This window comes from Chiloscyllium plagiosum, unplaced genomic scaffold (genome assembly GCF_004010195.1).
Source record: "Chiloscyllium plagiosum isolate BGI_BamShark_2017 unplaced genomic scaffold, ASM401019v2 scaf_2481, whole genome shotgun sequence".
Classification (NCBI taxonomy): domain Eukaryota; kingdom Metazoa; phylum Chordata; class Chondrichthyes; order Orectolobiformes; family Hemiscylliidae; genus Chiloscyllium; species Chiloscyllium plagiosum.
The window spans coordinates 27,368-49,668 of NW_025214733.1; the positions used below are offsets into that span (position 1 = coordinate 27,368).

Below are 22,301 nucleotides of genomic sequence, written 5' to 3' on the forward strand. Positions count from 1 at the left end.
AAGTTTGGCTGTTGAGTTGCTGAAGCAGGTGAGCATTGTGTTGCTAATTGGATATTTTAACTAAATATCTACTCAACAGTATGGTTGACATCTTTAATAGAAAAGCTCAAGGGAATAGGGTAGCAGTCAGAGCTGTAAATAACACTTTTATCTCTGGTATTATCTTGATTGAGTGTATTGTTCAGTTGTGTATCATACAAAAGACTGCATATTTTGAACTGACCTAGTTAACAGCTTCATAGAATATAGAAAATAATTTAGAAAAGCTTGACTGTTTATTTTCTGTATAACTTCAGAGTTTATTTTTGTGATGAGTGTCAAGGGACAGTTAACATAAATTGTGGGGGCTTGAGATGATTTTTTTTTGGCCTGCCTTCTTCAGTGAGATCATTCTTTGTTTATTTTCCCTTCTTCCCCCCCCCCCCCCCATCGTCAACTGTCCTAGGTCTTTGACACTCTAATTAGTGAATAGTTGAGTTAAATTTATTTTGTTCACAATGGTGATCAGATTAGATTAAATTCGAGCACATTGGATTTAAATATAATTCAGTTTACTAATGGAATTATATGTAAATACTCAATTGTGCTTTTATCAATGCAGGATGAGCAATGGACGTACGGTTAGTATTTTATGGGTTGAATAACTGAAGGACTAATTTAAAACTTAGAGTCATAGAGACGTACAGCATGGAAACAGACCCTTCGGTCCAATTCATCCATGCCGCCCAAATATCCCATGCTCTCAATGGTTCTGAAACTCTCACTCTTGTAAATTGAGAAAAGGTAATCAAGTAAAAATGGTGACATATTTCTCAATTTTTGTTACACTTCACAAAAAAACTGGAATTTGCATCCCAGTTTTCTTGCGTGTCTCCATCTTCTGCCAAGACTTGGAGGAGCCGGTGTTGGACTGGGGTGGACAAAATTAAAAATCTCACAATACCAGGTTATAGTCCAATAGGAAGAATCAGTGCTTCGAAAGCTAGTGTTTCCAAATAAATCTGTTGGACTATAACCTGGTGTTGTGATTTTTAACTCAACCTTCTGCAACATTGTAAATGGCTATTCCACACCTTAATTGTGCACCCTGTGAGAAATTAACATTTTCATTTCTAGCCGTTTGAGACCCAAAGATTGTTTCAATCAGGGTATGATTTGGACTAATCTCGCAGGTTATAGATTGCATCCACTCAAGTGCTGCTCTCACCTTCTGGTAACCACGCAGACACATTTTATACATGAATTTGGTAGAATATATTCATCCATTGCAATATTAAAAACAAACTCCACAGATACTGCACATGGGAAAGGAACTTAAGTGACAGTAGTCCAAGGTGGTAGTGCTCACAGGCTTAAGGGTTGCTGTTGTGGAAACCTCAAAGTTCTGCAGTGCATCTTGCAGACAGTACACACATCAGCCACAATGTGCTAGTGGAGGGAATGAATATTAAAGGCAGGGAAGGGTGAAGTCCTAATTAAGCAAGCTGCTTTATGACCTTCTTGTGACAACCTGTTCTCAGCAGCTTGCCAATCTGTTCTTACCACTTGTCAAAGGTTTGTCCAGCAACCTGTATTGCTGTTCAATCCAAGTAGCTGAATATTGGGAAATTTGACCCATGAGAAATTTTGTCCTACGATCATGCCCAGCTGTTCCACAGAGCAGCCATTTTTCAGTATTGTTTAAGATTGTCTAAAGTACTGGTCCAAGATAAAATTCAGCATTACTAATTCTGATATGCAATGAAAGAAATGATCTAAGGTGGAATGGTGTATTTTTTTTTCTCTGACTATCTTAATTTTTCTTTGGCAGATGTGAGGCTTAAATGGGTCCAGTTATTGGCATGTCTCCAACGAAGAAAACTGAGACCCCAGGAATAGGGGAGACTTGCAGTTTGAATTCAAGTTGCCCCATTGACAGTTTGCCAGACATGGCTGGTGCAACAAGCATGAAAGCCATTTCTGCAAACAAAGGAATAATGGATGATGAAGAGCTCACAAACCTGAACTGGCTTCATGAAAATAAAAATCTCCTAAAAAACTTCAGCCTGGGTAATGAGGTGCTTCGCAGTGTTAGTCCTACACGTGACATCACTGAAGAAGATTCTATGTCTTCACCTCTTTCAGATTCTCTGAACAATGACCAGCGCGGATTAAACTCCAAGCCTCCATATTCTTTCAGCTGCCTTATTTTTATGGCAATTGAACACTCGGCCAGAAAATGCCTTCCAGTTAAGGATATTTATAATTGGATATTGGAACGTTTCCCATATTTTACCAATGCACCTACTGGTTGGAAGAACTCTGTTAGGCACAATCTTTCCTTGAACAAATGTTTCCGGAAGGTGGAGAAAGACCATGGCAAGGTAAGCATACGTTGCTCAATGCCTCAACGTTATCCATGTCTTCTACTTAATAGCTGTCAGCTAGTAGGTGTACAATACTGGAAATTGGGTGTCACACTTACTAGTAAGAGTAAGGTTCAGATTTGATTCCTGGTCTGTGTCTGTATTTAATAAATATGAGCATTGATGGAAATTAAACTAGAGTTCCTGCTTCCAAATATTTTAGTTTTCTAGCAGAATTCCTGGATGTAAGTGCTATGTCATGATGAGAGGCTGAGTAGGTCAGGCCTTTATTTATTGTGTATGGAAACGTAGAAAATTGTGAGCAAACTGAGTGGAGAAGATGCATCCACTCACGAAGGGAATTTGAAACAAGATGGGCACAGTTTCAAATGAGATTTCTCATTTCAGGCTGGGAAGGAGGTATTCCTATTTTCAGAGGCTCATGTGTTTTTGGAATCTGTTTTCCAGAGATTTGAAGGCAGGATCTTAGAGTATATCCATAGTTGGGTTCTGCAGATTTCTGATCCACTCTGGTTAAGTATTATGATTGAAAGTAATGTGATGGATGTTATTGATATGGACTTTAGCAAGGGCTTTGACAAGGTCCCTCATTGTAGGCTGTTACAGGAGGTGAAGTCACTTAAGGAGTGGCTCAATTGTTAGCACTGTTGCCTTAAGTGCCAGGGACCCGGGTTTGATTCCAGCCTTGGGCGACTGTCTGTGGAGTTTGCACACTTTTGCCCGTGTCTGCATGGGTTTCCTCCAGGTGCTCCGGTTTCCTCCCACAGTCCAAAGATGTGCAGGTTAGATGAATTGGCCATGCTGAATTGCCCATAGTGTTCAGGGATGTCTGGGTTAGGTGCATTAGTCAGGGGTACATGTAGGGTAATAGGGTAGGGGAGTGGTTCTGGCTGGGATACTCTTTGGAGGGTCAGTGTGGACTTGGTGATCCATGGCGAGTTGGTAAGATGGATACAAACCTGGGTTGGTCACAAGACTGAGTAGCGTTAGAAAGGTGTTTTCCAACTGGAGATCTGTGACCAGGGTGTCCTTACTTGTAATATAAGTAATTTTGGAGGAGAATGTAAGTTTGTGGATGACACCAAAGTGGGGCAGCAGCAGATAGTGAGGAGGATTGCCAGAGGATACAACAGCAAATAGATAGGCCGGAGACTTGGGTGGAGATATGGGAGATGGAATTTAGTCCATACAAATGTGAGGTAATGCAGGAGGGAAGTATACAGTAAATGGCAGAATCCTTAATAGCATTAACATATAGAGAGATCTATAGCTCCACAGTTTCCTCAAAGTGGCAACACGAGTGGATAAGGAGGTTGAGAAGCTCTACGGCATGTTTTCTTTCATCAGTTAGGACATAGAGTATAAAATTTGGCAAGTTGTGATTGTATGGAACTTTATGCAAACATTCCAAATGGTTTAACTAAAGTTTTGGTCACCACATCGCCAGAAAGATGTGGAGGCTTTGGAGAGGGCACAGAAAAGGTTTGCGTGTCACCATAGCCTTAGCAGATTAAAGGGCTGCTCTCTCATTAGACTGAAAAGGTTTACCAGAATGTTATCTGGTTTGGGAGCTATTAGCTGTGAGGAGAGATTGGACAAACTTAGTTTGTTTTCACTTGAATGTCAAAGGCTGAGGGGGCGACCTGATAGAGGTTTACATAAGTTTGAGAGGAATGGATAGTTGGAATCTTTTCCCAGCTTAGAAATGTCAGTTATTAAAGGACATAGGTGTGAGGTAAAAAGGAAAATGTTTAAGTGAGATGTGAGAGGCAAATGTTTTTTTATACAGATGGTGGTAAATGCCTAGAATGCACTGCCAGAGGAGCTGGTAGAAGCGGGTACAAAAGCAATATTTAAGAGGCATCTTAACAGATACTTGATTAGGCAGGGAGGGAATAGACGTCTACAGACAACGTAGAGGCAAATGGTTTTTTGTTTACAAAGGCATTGAGCTAGTGCAGGCTTGTCAGCCGAAGGGCCATCCCTGTGTTGAGCTGTGTTAGTTCTTTGTTATGGAGGATGTGCAGGAAAGTGGAGTTCAGGCCACAATCTGATCGTATTGATAAGCACAGTAATGTCAAAAGGCCAAATGGCCAACTCTATTTTTTCTACTTTCTTTTATCCTGAAGTATTATCACCACCAATAAATCACCTGTTTTTCCACTGATGAAATTATGTGCAATGTTTGGCAAGGGCAATGCAGAGCTTCTATTTCTTGTGTTTTTATGTAACTAAGTTCAGTTGTGGTTTTCTTTTGACTGAAGTTGCAAATTAAGAATAGACACTTGGGTGGGGAGGAGATACAGGAGGAGTTCTATACCAGTTGAACTATAACCTCTGAGTCACCAGGAGAGTGGCTGATATGTGTAAACATTATTATACTGAGACGTTGGTGGTTTTGATGGAGTTCATAATCTTTGGAATGAAAGTTTTCAAATTATTAATAAATAATGGATCTATAACAGATTTTAAAAAAATAATATAGAAACTTATGAGTAATCTAGAGTAGAGTACTTGTATCCACAAATCTGTCCTGTCCTTTTATGGCAGCCATTTTCAACGGTTTTGGTTTCTAATGGATTAGTAATTATGGATTCACCATCCAGATTGCAGCACCGTATGACCCTCTACATTTTGTCTCACCGGTGTAAAGGTGAGCAATGAGTACTGCAGACCAGATTGAATGAAGTGCAGGTAAATCACTGTTTCACCTGGAAGGTGGCTGGAGCCTTTGATAGTGAGGAGTGAGAAGGTAAATGGGAAGGAGTTGCACCTTCTGATTGCATGGGAAGGTGTTACTAGTGGAAGAGTAATGGATCAGAAAATTCTGGAAGGAATGGTCCCTGTGAAATGCTAACAAGGTAGCGGAGGGTAATACGTGTTTGCTGGTATCCTGCTGGAAGTGATGGAAATGGTGCCCAGGTTAAGACCACTGTTTTCAGGCCACTGTTTAATTGTAGCACTGCTGAGTCTAATTCTCTTGGTCAACAGAAGCAGATTCGTAATCGCTTTAGGAGTTCTCTGGATCTCTTTTTTTTCTTGTTGGGGAGGGTTAGGTTATTTCATTGTCAGAAAACTCAGTAGGAAATAGCCGGATTTCTTTTTTATTTTGTTTCTTTTCAAGTTTCTTTATCTGTGATTATTCACTGTTTATTTAAAACTTCATTTCAGGCGTGACTTATAAACTTAAAAGCGTGTCAAAAAATTTTATTCTGTTTGTTTACACTTTTCCTATGTTTAGATTTTTTTGAGCCTGTCTGGCTTCAGAATGTAAAATTTTACTCCCACACAAAGGCAAAAATCATCTGTTTTGTAATGATCTTTTCACCTTGCTTCATGTTGTTTCTGCTACCACAAAGTTAGAATCTGAAGTAAAAGGCACAAGTTAATTTGTCTGCAAAATTGTAATGTGCATGCATTTGCAGACATTGGTAACTCTAGTATTCCTATTCGAGACATGTATATTCTCCATGTTCTAAGATATTTAAGGTGCTATATACAGAACAACCTTGATTATTTGAATAAGAGGTGTGGGCGCAGGTTTCGCAATTCCTGTGGTGGCAGGGGAAGGTGCCGGGAGGGGAGGGTGGGTTGGTTGGGGGCCTGGACCTGACTAGGGAGTTGCAGAGGGAACTGTCTTTATGGAAAGCGGATGAGGGAAATATATGGGGTCCATTTGTAGATGGTGGAGGATGATATGATGTATATGGAGGCTGGTGGGGTAGGAGGTGAGAACCAGGGAGGGTTCTGTCCTTGTTGCGGGTGGAGGGGTGGGTTTCAAGGGCGCAGGTGCAGGAAGTGGATGATATACCCTGGAGGGCATAATCAACCACGTGGGACGGGAAATTGCGGTCTTTAAAGAATGAGGTCATCTGGTCTGTTCTGTGGTGGAACGGGTCCTCCAGCAGATGAGGTGGAGGAATTGGGAATAAGGGATAGCATTTTTACAGGAGGCAGGATGGGAGGAGGTGTAGTCTAGGTAGCTGTGGGAGTCAGTGGGTTTGTAGATGTCAGTGTTGGTCACCATTGACTGAGATGGAGAGGTCCAGGAAGGGGAGGGAGGTGTCTGAGATGGCCCAGATGAATTTAAGGTCTGGGTGGAATGAATTGGTGAAGTTGATGAACTGTTCAACCTCCTTGTGTCACCAATGCCGTCATCAATGTAGGGGAGGAAAAGGCGGGAAATGGTGCCAGTGTAACTATGGAATTTGGGCTGTTCCACGTAGCTGACAGAGGCCACAGCTGTGCCTGTCCATATGGGTGCCCATGGCTACCCCCTTTCGTCTGGAGGAAGCGGGGGGATTCAAAGGAGAAATTATTGAGGGTGAAGACCAGTTCAGCCAAACAAATGAGAAGGTCAGTGGAAGGGTACTGGGAGAGGAAGAAACTGAGGGCTTCGAGGCCCTGGTCATGGTGGATCGAGGTGTGTAGGGACCGGATGTCCATGGTGAAGATGAGGCTTTGGAGTCCAGGGTGGAGGTGGAGGGTATGGGTGGTGCCCAGAACATATGTGGGGAGTTCCTGGACTGGGGGGGGGGCTCGCCTCCATCGCCACCCGACACCAGGAGGAAGAACGCCTCATCTTCCGCCTAGGGACCTTCCAAGCCCATGGCAGCAATGTGGACTTAACCAGTTTCCTCATTTTCTCCCCCCTCCCCCCCGGCAAACAACCTTATCCCAGATTCAACCTTCCAACTTGGCACCGCCTCATGACCTGTCCCTCTCCCTTACACCTATCTGCTCCACTCTCCCCTCTGACCTAACACCTTTACCCCCACCTCCATCCACCTATCTCACTCTCAGCTACCTCTCCCCCAGCCCCACCCCTCCACTTATCTCTCCACCTCCTAGACTCCCAGCCTCATTCCTGATGAAGGTCTTTTGCCCAAAACTTCGACTCTCTTGCTCCTCGGATGCTGCCTGACCTGTTGTGGTTTTCCAGCACCACACACTCTATTCTAATCTGCAGCATCTGCAGTCCTCACTTTCGTCCTGTAAGGCAATTAGGCTTGAAGAGCTAAATCTCACCTTTTTGAGTTATCTTTTCAACCTGTCCAGATTCAATATGGAGGTCAGATGTTTTGGGTCATAATCTTTACTCCAGGTTTTGCTGAAGAAGCTTTTCAAAATGTACTTGTTCCTGGAATGTGGGTGTAGCTGACTGGGTCAGCATTTATTGCCCATCCTTACTGCTGATTAGAAAGTGGTGATGAGCAGCTGTCTTGAGCAACTGTTCACGTTAGTGACAATTTTGCTATTTTCTCAATTTACAGATCTCCTCTAAAGTAATCTTTTATTTCTTGTCCTGTTACTGGCTTCATCTCCTGAGATGGGGAAATTGGCATAAATCTTTAGAAATTATAGTATTGTTAATAGTGCTTCATTGTTTAATTTAGCTTTTGATGCAATTTTTCTTTTGTTTATAAATGTGAAATCTTCTATCTTAGCTTTTGGATAATTATGGGTTGTTGGGATTTCTTACCAAAGGTTAATTGACTCAAATGGAACCGTAACATAGAATACAGTTCTATGTTTGCTCGTGACCCAAAGCACCTCGTGGATGAGCTGCTTTGAGTGGCTGGATTTGTTACACATCTATCCCATTTAGCATGGTACTGGTGCTACACAATATGATGAATGGTATCTTCATTGTGAAGACATGACTTTGTGACAGAATTGTGCAGTGGTCACTCATAACTAAATAGTGCATCAGGTACTTAGTCAGTATGGCAGTCTTAAGCTGAAACATCCATGTCAGCTAGACCAGCTAATCAGTCTTATTTTCCAGCTCTAATGCTGTAGTCCTGCAAGTTATTTCCTCCCATTTCCTTTTTTAAATTGTTGATTTGAATGTTTGTTGAAGATGCAATGAAGCAGGTCTTTCCTCTCTCAAGTTTGTTCGCTCATGACCTATTGGAGGTCAGTCTGACGTTATGTTCTTTAAGCATCTTGTCAGCTCAGTTATTAGTGCCGCTGAGCCATTCTTAGTGATTAACATTTATGCTCCCTACCCAGAAAACATTTTGTGCCCTTGCTACCTTAAGAACTTTTTCCAAATGGTGTTTAACATGGGGGAGTTCTAATTTATTAGCTGAGGGAGGGCAGTGGATGGTAATCAGCAACAGGTTTCCTTTACCTATATTTGACATGATACCATATGGCTTTGTGGTGTCTGGGTGTGTTGAAGGCTACCACAGCAATTCCCTGCTGACAGTATTCTACCATGCTGCCACCTTTGGATCAACCTGCTACTGAGAACGGTGATTGATACTGGCTTAAATTCTGTGACCATTGCTAATTTGGACTTACAAACAAAAGCTGGAGAACCTCAGCAGATCTGGCAGCATCTGTGGAGAGGAAATAGAGTTAACATTTTGAGTCCAATGATCCTTCTTCAGAACAGACCCTTCTTCCAGCATCCCTAGTTCTTTGTTTTACTTTACTATATTGTTCGGCTACTCTATGGGACGGGTATGTTTTCTGATTTTGGCATTGTTTCCCCAGATGTTAATTCAGGGGACTTGGCAGAATCGAATGGGCTAGGCTTTTGTGTGCTGGTGCTGAGATCTGGTTTTATTCTTCTTAGACTTTTTCATGAATTAGGTGGCTTGCTGAGCTATCTCAGTTGGCAGTCGAGAGTGGATTTCCATCCTTGTATGACATTAGAGAACTAAATGGTATTTGTCACAACAATCCAGGAATATTCTTACTGAAAATAGCCTTTCTTTTCATGATTTGTATAATAATCTAAATTTAACTTCTCCAGCTGGCAAATATTTTCACTTGGTTACGTATCTAGCAACATAGGTCCGATGATATTCTGCCACAGCTTTTGTTTATCTTTGGCCATTGCAAGAAAGTAGCAAAATGATAAGGACCAGGTCACTTTGGGTGACATTAATAAAGATGTGAAAATACTACAACTAGGAATCAATGTTCAGAAGCAACAATCTTGGCTGATTATTTTGCTGAGAGGTTAATTGAATCATTTCTTTATGAGCTTAGCTAATTTATAAAAAAAATTAAAGATCAAACCTGAGGTTGTTTTGTTTATGTAGCCGAAAGCCACATTTGATACTTTGTTGTACTGAGTTATAATCTTAATCAATATTTTCTGATCTACTTGTTCCGTGTGGTTATGACACCTCCGGAGCAAGAAGAACTTGAACCTGGCCTCCTGGCTTAGAGGCAAGGGCATTACTACTGCATCACAAGGGCTCCCCTTACAATTTGTATGATTTGATCTCTTTTCAGATTACATAGTTAACAAATGCAATAAAATAATTCAACCCAGTTGGTCAAGTCAACTGAAAAGACACTGCAAGCATTACTACCCACACCCAAGTGGTATCTTTGCCTCATATATGAAGATTTTGGTGTAGAGACTCCTGGTTTTTCACCACTCTGAAAATGCAGCATTGTCAAAAATCAACAAATTTAATTTACATTTTCTCCATATAAACTAAATAATTTCTTATTTAAAAAAAAATTCAGTGTTTGATGTTTGAATTTTAACACTACTTCCTTTTTAATACCAGCAGCATGGTGGTGGGGGAGTCTTTATAATTGGTTAGATTTGCAAAGTAGTCAGGAAGTTGCTATGCGGGTATGGGTTTCATTTTGTGGCCTGGTTTTGAGTTGCCATGGTAATGTTTCCTTTAGCTCTATCAGTTTTTGACCTGCTGGTAATATAATACATGTCTGTGATCTGGCTTAACTGGATAAGAGTATTAATGCTTGTAAGCAAACCATGTGCTTCCTGTTTTGTCAGAATTTGTTCTTGATTGATGCCACATACAGAACAACTTCACACAAATGCAGTACCAGAAGCTTATTTAAGCATGTAAGGAACATGTGAACACTACTGTTTGTGATGAATACATTTCACTTTCTCCCCTGTCAATAAAAACAAAATTCTTCTTCCAGCAACATATTTGTGTCCGTTACTGTTGTATTTACTGTTGAACATGATACAATAATTGAACTGCAAGGCTAAACACCTTGATAGTATAACTGTGTAAGAGTTTGTGTGTACAATCATTTGCCAATTGTTGGTTAGATTTGTGAATTTTACAATGTAACAGTTAGGTAACCATACTAGTAGAATTAAGGACTGCCAACTTTCTTGGCAGTCTTCTGTTTCGTGAAATGATGGATTATACCTTAATGGTTGACACATCACAGAGTGCATTTTGAGTCCTCCCCTCTGGCATTACAGTTTCTGTGATATTTGCTGCAGATGAAGACTGCTGTGAGAGTGCAGAATTCACTGGCCCCCTGTTTTCTCTGATGCTATAACACAGATAGCAAGTCAAACAAAATCAGCCTCACTATCACTAGATTCAAAACAGAGTGAAATGAAAATGTTCAACGATCCTGCAAACTATTTAATTGTTCCTAATCAGACTTTATGAATAACAGACCTTAGACACCAAGTTTATAAACTTAAAAATAACAATTTTTTATTAATAATGTAACGTTCGCAGAACACAGAACAAAATAATCTAATTAATATCTATGATCTAAAGCCCATTCTTTAATCATAACCTCTACATACAGAAATTTGAGGGCTAAATTAGAAAATAAAATAAAATAACTGTAATGTTCCAGTTCAATAAACAGTTTCCAACAATTGGTACCCGGCGTTCATGAAATCTTTGGATATTTGGTTATTCGCAGGCAAGCAGAACTGTATATCTTGCTTGAATTCCAAAGACCCCAGTTAATAGGAACAGTTTTGGCAGACATCTAGTAACATTTACTTGTTTCTTACAGACTAGGAATCTTTTCTCAGAACATTCAACAGTTTGATAATTGGTTTTGTTCTTTCTCCAATCAGCACTGTGTTCAGAAGTCTCCAAAACACACTGCCTCCTGCTAAACCAGTCAAAGCCGTTTCTCTCTTGATTTGTTTTCTTTTTTTTTAGCCAATCTTCGCTGTGGTTGGCTGACTAGCACCAGTCCTCCCTTGATTTGGCCAATTCAACATCCAACCAACTGCCAGCCCTGAGCATTGCATCAGCTTGGTACCAATTCATCTACAGTGTAATCAGTAATTAAGTTCTATTATTCTCCCAGTTCCTAACAGAAGACATCTGTTTTTGTTTTTTTTTAAAACGACCTGCTGTTCAAAGTTCAATTCTTAACTTCAACTCCAACTCCAGTTCCAAACCAAAAATTGAGAAAAATAAGTCATTTTGGTCTCTGCACTGGGTTCTCTCCTCAACCATCTGAGCTTTCTGTCTCTCCTTTGCTCTTCCAGTGCTTAAATCAGCAACTAGAGACTTCAGCAACTCCCTCTCCACTTGTCTGTCTTAGTGCCCGTCATCTTTGTATCTTGCTTACAGGTTTCTTTGTAATGAGATATTGAAGTGCAGCAGGTCATGACCTAGTGGCCAGTTCATGGTGGTGAATGTTTTTGGATATGGTCAACAACCATTTTATGAATGTAGCCAAGCCAGTACATGTGACATAGTTGATGAAATTAGCAGACTCCAGAATCTGAGTTGGTTATCAAATCATGTCAAAACATGCTATAGATGTGTTTGAGACAGCTAAGCTGGAAATTGTTCAACGTTCCTCTTGTCTGGCATATGTTGTCCATATTTCACTCTAGAAACCAGCGTAGGTTTCATAAACTGTTAGTTTGGCGTTCTGCATTAGATTGCAGTTGCTTCATAAGGTGGCTCAGTGATTAGGACTGCTGCCTCAGAGCACAAGGGACTCTGGTTTGATTCTTGCTTCAAGCAACTGTCCATGTGGAATTTGCACATTCTCCCTGTGTCTTGTGGGTTTCCTCCAGGTGCTCTGGTTTCCTCCTACAGTCCAAAGATGTGCAGGTTAGGTGAATTGGCCATGTCAAATTGCTCATAATGTTCAGGGATGTGTGGGTTAGGTGCATTAGTTAGGGTTACATGTAGGGTAATAGGGTAGGGGAATGGATCTGGGTGGGTTACTCTTCGGAGGGCCTGTTTCCACACTGTAGGGGTTCAATGGCATTCTATGATGTTAAATCGCAATAAATAAAACAATACTTGACTTGTATACAATTTGTGCTGTCATTTGTTAATAGTTGTGCTATAGCAGGGTAATGCCAAGACAGATTAATTTGCTCATGATAAAATGGAACAGTTGCATCCCACTGAGCAAGAGTGATTGTGATTACCATTTTAAAATTTTGAGTGTCAATACCACCAGTAACAGTTTAATTTGGCAATGTATTACAATAGGACTCTGGTGTTTTCTTTCTGATTTGATACTGACTTGTGTAGAGTTGAAATGGTGCAATAATTGCCCTTATTAAAGCTAAATTGTTTGTGACCGGCTTGTTTTCTGTTACTGTGCAAAAGACTGTAGAACATAATGTTTATTTAAGCTGCAAAGTTTCTATAGTAAAGCATTTCGATGTTCCCTGTTCTCTTGTTGTTCAATGCCTCCTTCCACATTCTGGAGATGAGGTATCTGTTTCCAGAAATACATCTTAGAATCAAAATCACCAGCCAAGAAAATGAGAAAACAAAACTATTCCAGCTGTGACACAACTTACAACATCATCCTGGGAGTTTTCTGTATTTGGCTTTAATCTCTGCATTAATCTTCATGGGAATCAAGATGAGAGAAATGTTAATGAAATTTATGACCAGAATATCTTTAACTGATCACATATATCCATTTATATGTACTTCTTCGAAAACAAAAATTCAAATTGACTACAGTCTTAAACCAAAATAAGTGAGTAAAGTAGTTGTTTTATCCAGAACCTCGCTTTCTGTAGCATCTCGACAGGGATGGGAAGATGGTCGGCTTATCTCAGCCTACCATCCCTTACAAACTGGATACTTGGGGAGGGGAGTGTTATTAGATATCTGGAGCAGCATATGGTAACTTGGTTACTTATTTGGTCTTAAAGGAAGAAATTGGGGTTTCAAATGGCGCTTCCTAAAGTAAAATAGTTGAAAGTAAAAATACTAGGTTTCATCATAAAGTGGTTGACACATGCCACATCTGAAACCAATTTTTTTTTTTTCTCTTTCTCTTCTTAAATGCATTGAAACATTGCGATTTGGAAAAGAATGAAAATATAGTTATAGACTGGAAATTTGCGGAAAGATTGTGGGAGAAAGTTAATCAAGAGCAAACTTGAAGTTGGTTGTGATCATTCTTTACTGCCCAAAACATTGCCATCCTCCATCTGGTCCACAATGACCTGCAAACCACAATCCCCACCATCAGAAACATCACCGACCCTATCTTGGTGAAGATGTATGTGTGCTTATTCAGAAATTGAGCTTACAGTCAATGTTGACTCCTTCTCTGGATTTGAGAAAGTAAGCCTCCTTTTAACAAGCTCCCAATGTACAATACCACCTCTCGTTTATCAAGATCAACAAAATCCTGGAAAATATTGGACATGTTCCAAAACTTGGGAGCCTTCTCTTTTTTTTTAGAAAGTCTTTTTTTGCCTGCATATCCTTGGACGCTACAGACAGTTTAGCATAGCTAATACACCTAAGCTGCACGTCTTTGGACTGTGGGAGGAAACCAGAGCACCTGGCAGAAACCCATGCTGACACTGGGAGAATTGTCTGTGTGGAGTTTGCACCGTTACCCTAGGCTGGATTTGAACCTGGGTCCCTGGTGCTATGAGGCAGCAGTGCTAACCACAGAGCTACTATGCCCCCAGTTCACAACCTTTTTGGCAGGTGCTTGTCTGTCTCTCCCAGTCTTATTTTAAGATTAAAAGCCCCCATTTATACTATGCCTTTATTACATGATATAATCTAGCACTTCTGAGCTGCTACCAGATGGTCTATATATGACATCCATTGTGGTTTTAGTTCCTTTACAGTTCCTCAGTTCCACCCATAATGTCTGCACTGGGTGCTTTGCCCTCATTACAAACTCCCTCATCATAAAAGTGATTCAGTTCCTAATCAGTAATGTTACACCCCTTCTGTTTTCTCTATCCCTCCTGTAAACATTATAACCTGGTATGTTTAGCTCCCAGTCCTGATCATCCTGTGGTCATGTCTCCATAATGGCTACTATATCATAGTTTCCAATTTGAATCTGCCTGTAGCTCATTTAATTTGTTTCTTAAACTCTATGATTTGGTATTAAAAAAACTCTAATTTTGGCTGTACACTCTATTCTGTCTTGTAGCATCTTTTTATTATTTCTCCCTCCTGGTTTACTCAGGGCACTATTTATAGTCCCGCCTTGTTCATCTTATTAACCTCTGCCTTCTTACATTCTGACGTGTGCTGTGGTGTCCACCCTCCGCCTGACTAGTTTAAACTCTCCTGAATGACACTCGCCATGCTCCTCTCAAGGATATCTGTGTCCCTGCAGTTTAGTTGCAGACTGTCCTTTTTGTACAGCGTCCCACCTGCCCTGGAAGAGATTCCAATGATCCAGATTTCTGAATCACTCCCTCCAACACCAGCTCTTTAGCTACATGTTAAGCTTTACAATGTACCTATTTCTGGCCTCACTAGCACGTGGCACAGATAGTATTCCCTAGATTACAACCCGAGATGTCCTGCTTTTTAACTTTCCACCTAACTCCATAAATTTCCTTTTGCAGGACCTCCCGTCCCTTCCTACCTGCCCGTTCAGAGACATCATTGACCCTGGCACCAGGGAGGCAACACACCAACCTGGAGCTCACGACACAGAAATACTTATCTCTGCCCCTGACTTTAGAGGCTGTGCCTGGAGCCTGTTGATAAAATTGTTTAATCTTTGGCCATTCCCAGCTGTGTTGGTTTTTTAAATGTGTTTAGTTCTGTTGTACGGATTTCTTGCAAACCTCTATCTATATGAAAATGTCTGCGGTATTTAAAATTGCTGTATTGGCGTTTTTTATTGACACTGGTTGGCCCTCCAATCTTATGATCTTGGTGCTTTCATTCTGGGCACTTTTATCTTTGTGTGTTCATCTTTTTTTCGCTTTCAACAAATGAATTATTGTCCTACCACCTCCAATCTGGTACACAATTGATAGTGGGATTGTTTCAGACTGAATTAACTTTGGTGTGCTGAACACAATCCATTTTTATAATGGTGGGGAGGACAATGATAGTGACACAGTAAGCATGTCAGTGAACTAGTAATGCTTTGGGGATGTGGACTTAAACCTACCAAATCAGCTGGTCAAGATATCACCTTGGTTCAAGACTGCCACCAGCTGTTGTCTGCTGTCTCCTATTGCACCTAGCTCCTACCAAAGGTCATACTCTACCACTTTCACGACTGCTTGCAATACCTTCCATCACTTGCTCTCAACCACTCCAACCAACCACATCACTCATGCTGCATGGACATTGCACTGTCTACTCTTTTGCGTGGGGCAAATCACCACTTTGCCCCCACCTGCACCAGTACTAACAGCTGTGCCAGCCACTTAAACCTCCCTTAATACCTTAATTTATTTTATAACCAGAGATAATCAAATGGTGGGCTACTTGACTTTTGGCTCCTAATTGCGAAGGAGAGGGCCCTAATCCTGACTGTTTCAAGTGGCTAACTGATTATGTCTAAGTCTGTGGACTGGAATTTGAGGGTGTCTTGGAGTAACAGTGCTGGAACCTGCTGACTGTGGGCTGTTTCCCTTGCCATGATTGTTGTTGGTGCTCATGTTAAGCAGTTGAAAAATGTGGTGCTGGAAAAACACAGCAGGCCAGGCAGCATCCGAGGAGCAGGAGAATCGACGTTTCGGACATAAGCTCCTCAGATGCTGCCTGGCCTGCTGTGTTTTTCCAGCACTACATTTTTCAACTCTGGTCTCCAGCATCTGCAGTCCTCACTTTTTCCCAGCTTATGTTAAGTATCCTGGCTTTGTGTCAACACCAAATGGCAAAGCAAGACAGAAGTACTGTGAGCTTGGTAGCTCTGGCTGAGAGGCAAAGCACATTAAGGCAAGGTAAGGATGAGCATCCAGGTGGGCTCAAAGTGAGTGAGAGCCATGAGAGTAAGCAAACAGCAATGAGATGCAGCCTGTTCTGAGCTGTGAGCTGGGTGTCTGTCCCTGTGGGTATAGTATCTTTGCAGCAACATTGCAATGATAATTGCAGATGCAACCTGTGGTGTAGTTTTATAGTGCAGCGGTATGCTAGAAGTGGATCAGAAATGTGCCATGATGATTTAGAGGGGCTTGCAAGTGGTGCCTAGATCCATGGACATACAGTCACTGCCCATAGAGCATGTTCTGACATGCTGGTATTAGATGTCCAGAATGGAGATCCTTGGGAATAACTGGGGACCTGAAATCACCAGGCACCCATGTTAGGGTTTATTGGTTTCATTTTTTTTTCATGATGGGTAGGAGAATAAGAGAAGGAATATTAATAAGATAAAATCTGCAGTTTATTAGGCTGATAACAAAATCTCCCTTTTAATAAGTAGCTCACCACTCCTGAACAAGAATCTTGTTTTGACATCTGGAACTCTGTTAGGAAATGTAGGTTTTTGCTCCTGCTCGACTTCTCATGTGATTCTCTGAGATTTCTTGCCATAGCCCATATCATTTAGATACCTATCAGATTCTGTCCAAAAAGACATTTGAAATAAATAGCTTGGGATGGGGAGTTGACAAACCAGTCATATCTGGTGAAGATAAAATCCCTGGTTTGGATATCATCTGCAAACAGTGATATCATATTTGCATATCGCTTCATTCAAGAAGAAAATAATGCCTGACGAATAGTAATATTATCTAATAAAAAAGATGGTACAAGTTCAGGAATCTATAGGACAGTAAGTTTTATGCCAATTGAAGGCATGATAATGGATTTTTTCCTCAAAGCTGTAATATAAAAATATCTAGAAACCAAAAATGCAACATTATAGATTTCAAAAGAAGTCATGCTTGACCAACCTTATTGTACTATTTGAAGGAATAAAGTGTAGATGAATGTGACACAACAGATGTAATAATGTTGAATTTTCAAATGTCTTTTGATAAAGTCATAGCATGTGGAGTCAGAGAACAGGTACTACAATAGATAGCAAGCTGGCTACAAAAGAGTAAACAGTCAAAGGGTATTGAACAATGAAGGGAAGCATGCCAAATGCTGCCTGCAACCCCACTTTCAAAGAATTATGTACCTGCACCCATTAGGTTTCCCTTTTTGGCAAAACTGCCCAGGGCCCTCCCACTAACTGTATAAGTTCTGCCGTGGTTTGCCTTACTAGAAAACAACCGTCCATTACCATTCTCTGTCTCCTACCTTCAAGCTAATTTTGTATCCAATCAGCGAGCTCTCCCTGAATCCCACGTGATCTAAGCTTACTCACCAGCTTCTCTGAAAGAGGCCTTGCTTGCAAGAGGTGATAAGAGTGAAGAGGTTTTGGGTTCGGAATCACTAATGTGTATACAAATAAAGCAGATAAATTATCTGAGCTTGTACAGATCTTTTGTTCAGGCGTACTTGCAAGTATTGTGCATAGTTGTAATTTCCATATGATAAACTCTAAAGCAGTGGAGACAGTTCAAAAGGATAATAGCATGACTTAAGAACTTATCAAAAAATATCAAAAAAAGCTGAAAGGTTAAGAAATGTACAATATTGAGCAGGAATTGTGCATGTATAAGAATTTCCAAACTGAATTTATGGGAAAATCCCATTCCTGTATTTCATTAATTAGATAATTTATTATGAATAATTACAGCAACTTTGGAGCTTATTAAATATATGAAAATGTATTAATATTTGGAATTTGTGTGTGGTCATATTTTGTTTTATAATGGTGTCTGAGGAGAGGACGAGTTTGGGTATAAACCAGCAGAGGTAATTAGCAAATAAATAAACAGAATACATTTGAAGAAGAGTTACTGAGACCTGTGCTAACAGGGCATGTTCATCAGCCATTGGTCATTTATTTTTTATTGGTCTAAATTGTCAAATATTGACTGAGTCACTTATGTAACTTATGAAATAAATATTTTGCATTTTTATTTTCTCTTTGATAGACTGTTGGGAAGGGTTCACTGTGGTGTGTAGACCCACAGTACAGGCCAAACCTCATTCAAGCCCTAATGAAGACTCCATATTATTCAACAACACAAGTCTTTTACACACCGCCAGCCTCGCCTCCAAGGTAAGTGCCTAGTTCCTGTCAGCTTTCTTGTAAATTCATGAACTGTCTCATACTTTTAGAGAGTAATACTTTTATTTTAGAAAGCAGCCTTCATTGTTCCCCATTCATTCTGTTGATAAAGGGACTCCCAAGTGTGTCAGCAAATTATATATGCTAAGAAGATCCTGAGTTGAATGTCTGCTGAAATGCAGATGTCTGGACTGTCCAGAAGTTGCCAGCTGTTTTGTATTGAGTTTGTATCTCTCATTTGGCGTTGTGGTTTTAAGAACATGCAAAATTGGAACAGTCACACAACCACTCATGTTTGCTCTGCTATTCAGTACAATCATGGCCAATCTTCACCCTCAACTTCACTTTTCCACCCACCTCCCATATCCTTTAATTCCATGAGTGACCAAACATGTATTTCAGCCTTAATTATAATCAACAATGGAGTATCATAACCCACTGGGCAGGTCATTCCAAATATCCACAACCCATGGCCTGAAGATGTTTGTTGTCATCACATTCTTAAATGAACTCTCCCTTTTCCTTAGACTATGCTCCTATGTCCCAAATTCCTTGGTCAGAGGAAAAAAGCTTTTTTAGAGACTAATATCTTTCAAAGAATTATTAATTATAGGCTCCTTATGTTCTCTTCGCAAACTGCTTTCTGATCTTTGTGTCGTTACCAAATTTAATAACCATACCTTCAGTCTTTTCATCCGAATCAATTATTTCAATTGTAAAGTGTTGAGGTTCAACCCTTGTGGCACACTGCCTGTGATATCCTACTCTCCATTCCTATTAATCAAGCAATCTCCTATTCATGCCAATATGTTGCCCCCGACACCGTGAGCTTTTATTTTCTGAAATAACCTTTAATATGACATAGATTTCTAGAAGGTACAAGTACAATATATCCACTAGTTACAAAAGAGGAAGTGTTGGAGGTCTTAGAAAACATAAAATTGGATACATCTCTGGGTCCTGATCAAGTCTTTTGAGAGTGTTGTGGATTGTTAGGGAAGAAATTGTGGGGTCTCTAGCAGAAATGTTTGTATCATCTATAACCACAGCTGAGGTGCCAGAGGACTGGAGGGTGGCTATAAATGTGCCTTTATTTAAGAAAGGCTGTAAGGAGAACCTGGGAACAATAGATCTGTGAGCCTCACATTGGTGGTGGGTAAGTTGTTGGAGCTGAATCTGAGAGATAGGAATTGTCAGCATGGTTTTATGTGAGGGAAATTATGTCTCGCAAGCTTGACTGAGTGTTTGAGGAAGTAAGCAAAAGATTGTTGAGGGCAGAGTGATAGACGTTTAACACATGGACTTCAGTAAAGCCTTTGACCAGGTTCCACATGGTAGACTAATTAGTAAAGGTAGATCAAGTAGGATTCAGGGAGAGCTTGCCAATTGGATACATAATTGGCTTGATGGTAGGAGACAGAGGGTGGTGCCGGAGGCGTATTTTTCAAACTGAAAGCCTATGACCAGGAGTGTTCCACGGGGATTGGTATGGATCCACTTTTGTTTGTCATTTTTATAAATGATTTGAAAGAGAATATAGGTGGCATGGTTAGTAAGTTTGCAGATGATACCAAAATTTGGAGGTGCAGAGGACTGTGAAAAAGATTACCAAATATTACAAAGAGCTCTTGATGAATTGGGTGAATGAGCTGAGTGGTGATAGATGGAGTTTAATTTGGATAATTGCGAGGTGTTGAATTTTGGTAAAACAAACAAGGGCAGGATTCATACAATTATTGATAGAGCCCTAGAACCAAGAGACTTAGCGGTTCAGGTACACAATTCTTTGAAATTCAAAGGTTGACAGGGTAATTAAGGTGTTTAGTACACTTGTCTTTGCTCAGACTATTTTGAGTATAGGAGTTGGGACATCATGTTGAGGTTGTAAAGGTTATTGGCGAAACCTTATCTGGAGTACTGTGTGCAGTTCTGGTTGCTTTATTTTATGAAGGATATTATTAAATTGGATAGGGTTCAGAAAAGACTTACCAGGATGTTGCTGGGAATGGAGGGTTTGAGTTATAAAGAGATGCTGAATAGGTTGGGATTTCTGTCACTGGAGAGTAGGAAGTTGAGTGACCTTTTATAGAGGTTTATAAAATTATGAGGGGCATAGATAAGACCAAAAGACATTGGAGCAGAAATTAGGTCATTCAGCCCATTGAGTCTGCTCCACCATTCAATCATGGCTGATAACAGTCAACCCCATTCTCCAGCTTTCTCCCTGTAACCTTTGATACTCCAGAACCTATGTATTCTCAGTCTTAAATGTGCTCAATGACCTGGCCTCCACAGTCTTCTGTGGCAATGAATTCCATAGATTCACCACACTCTGGCTGAAGAAGTTTCTCCTGATCTCTGTTCTAAAAGGTCTTCCCTTTACTCTCAGGCTGTGCTCTTGGATGTTAGACTCTCCTACCAAATGGAAACACTTTCTCAAAATCCACTCCACTCTGTCCAGGCCATTTGGTATTCTGTAAGTGCTGGGAAAACACAGCAGGTCAGGCTGCATCCAAGGAGCAGGAGAGTCGACGTTTTGGGCATAAACCCTTCATCAGGAATATGGAGGTTGGAGGGACGGAGAGATAAATAGGAGGGTCAGGTTGGGGGAAGGTAGCTGGGAAGGCAATAGGTAGATGCAGGTTGGAAGGGAGGGTGAAGCGGATAGGTGGGAAGAAAGATGGACAGGTAGGACAGTGCTGAGTTGGAGGGTTGGCTCTGGGATGAGGTGGAGAGGGAGAGATGAGGAAACTGGTGAAGTTGATGTTGATACCATGTTGTTGGAGGGTCCCAAGGCAGAAGATGAGGCATTCTTCCTCCAGTCGTTGGGTGGCTTGGATGTGGCAGTGGAGAAGGCCTAGGACTCGCATGTGCTTGGCGGAGTGGAGTGGGAGTTAAAGTGGTCAGCCACAGGGTGGTGGGATTGCTTGGTGCGTGAGTCCCAGAGGCGTTCCCTGAAATGTTCTGTGAGTTGGCGTCCTGTCTCCCCAGTGTAGAGGAAACCACTTTGAGAGCAACAGACACAATAGATGAGGTGTTTGGATGTGCAGGAAAATCTCTGCTGGGTGTGGAAGGATCCTTTGGGGTCTTGGACGAAGTTGGGGGCGGGGGGGGAGAGAAGGTATGGGTGCAGGTTTTACACCCCTTACAGCAGTAAGAGAAGGTGCCGGGAGTGGAGGGAGGGTTGGTGGGGGATGTGGACCTAATGAGGGAGTCGCGGAGGGAATGGTCTGTGGAATGCAGATAGGGGTGAGGAGGGAAATATATCACTGGTGGTGGGGTCTGATTGTAGGTGGTGGAAATGGTAGAGGATAAGCACTGTATCTGGAGATTAGTGAGGTGGATGGTGGGGACTAGGTGGTTCTATTCTTGTTGCGGTTGGTTCAAGGGTGGAGGTGTGGAAAGTGGAGGAGATGCGCTGGAGAGCATTGATCACGTGGGAAGGGAAATTATGGTCCTTGAAATAGTGGAATTACTCCTCGTGGGAGCAGATATGGCAGATGCAAAGGAATTGAGAGAAAAAAAATGTTTTTACAGGAGAGGGGGAGGGCAGAAATGTAGTCCAGGTAGCTGTGGGAGTTGGTGGGTTTGAAATAGATGTCTGTGTTGAGTTGGTCACCGAGATGGAGACGGAAAGGTCCAGGAAGGGGAGGAAGGTGTCCAAGTAAACTTGAGGTCAGGGTGGAAGGTGTTCGTGAAGTTGATAAACTGCTTAACCTCCTTGTGGGAGCATGAGGTGGTGCCAATACAGTCATCAATGTAGTGGAGGAAAAGGTGGGAGATGATGCAACTTCAGAAGATGGAGGTTCCATGTATCTGAAGAGG

The 22,301-nt window shown here is 41.2% G+C and overlaps 1 protein-coding gene across 1 annotated transcript in view; it reads left to right on the forward strand.

Moving 5' to 3' along the window:
* LOC122548001 (forkhead box protein N3-like) overlaps nt 1-18,496 on the forward strand; it is a 29,277-nt gene extending 10,781 nt beyond the window's left edge. The window contains exons 3-4 of the mRNA XM_043686555.1: nt 1,811-2,363; nt 18,340-18,496. Of these exons, the coding sequence (XP_043542490.1) occupies nt 1,824-2,363; nt 18,340-18,471 (672 nt within the window). The 5' untranslated portion in view covers nt 1,811-1,823 and the 3' untranslated portion in view covers nt 18,472-18,496. The remainder of the gene's footprint in view (nt 1-1,810; nt 2,364-18,339) is intronic.
* Nucleotides 18,497-22,301: the final 3,805 nt, after the last annotated feature.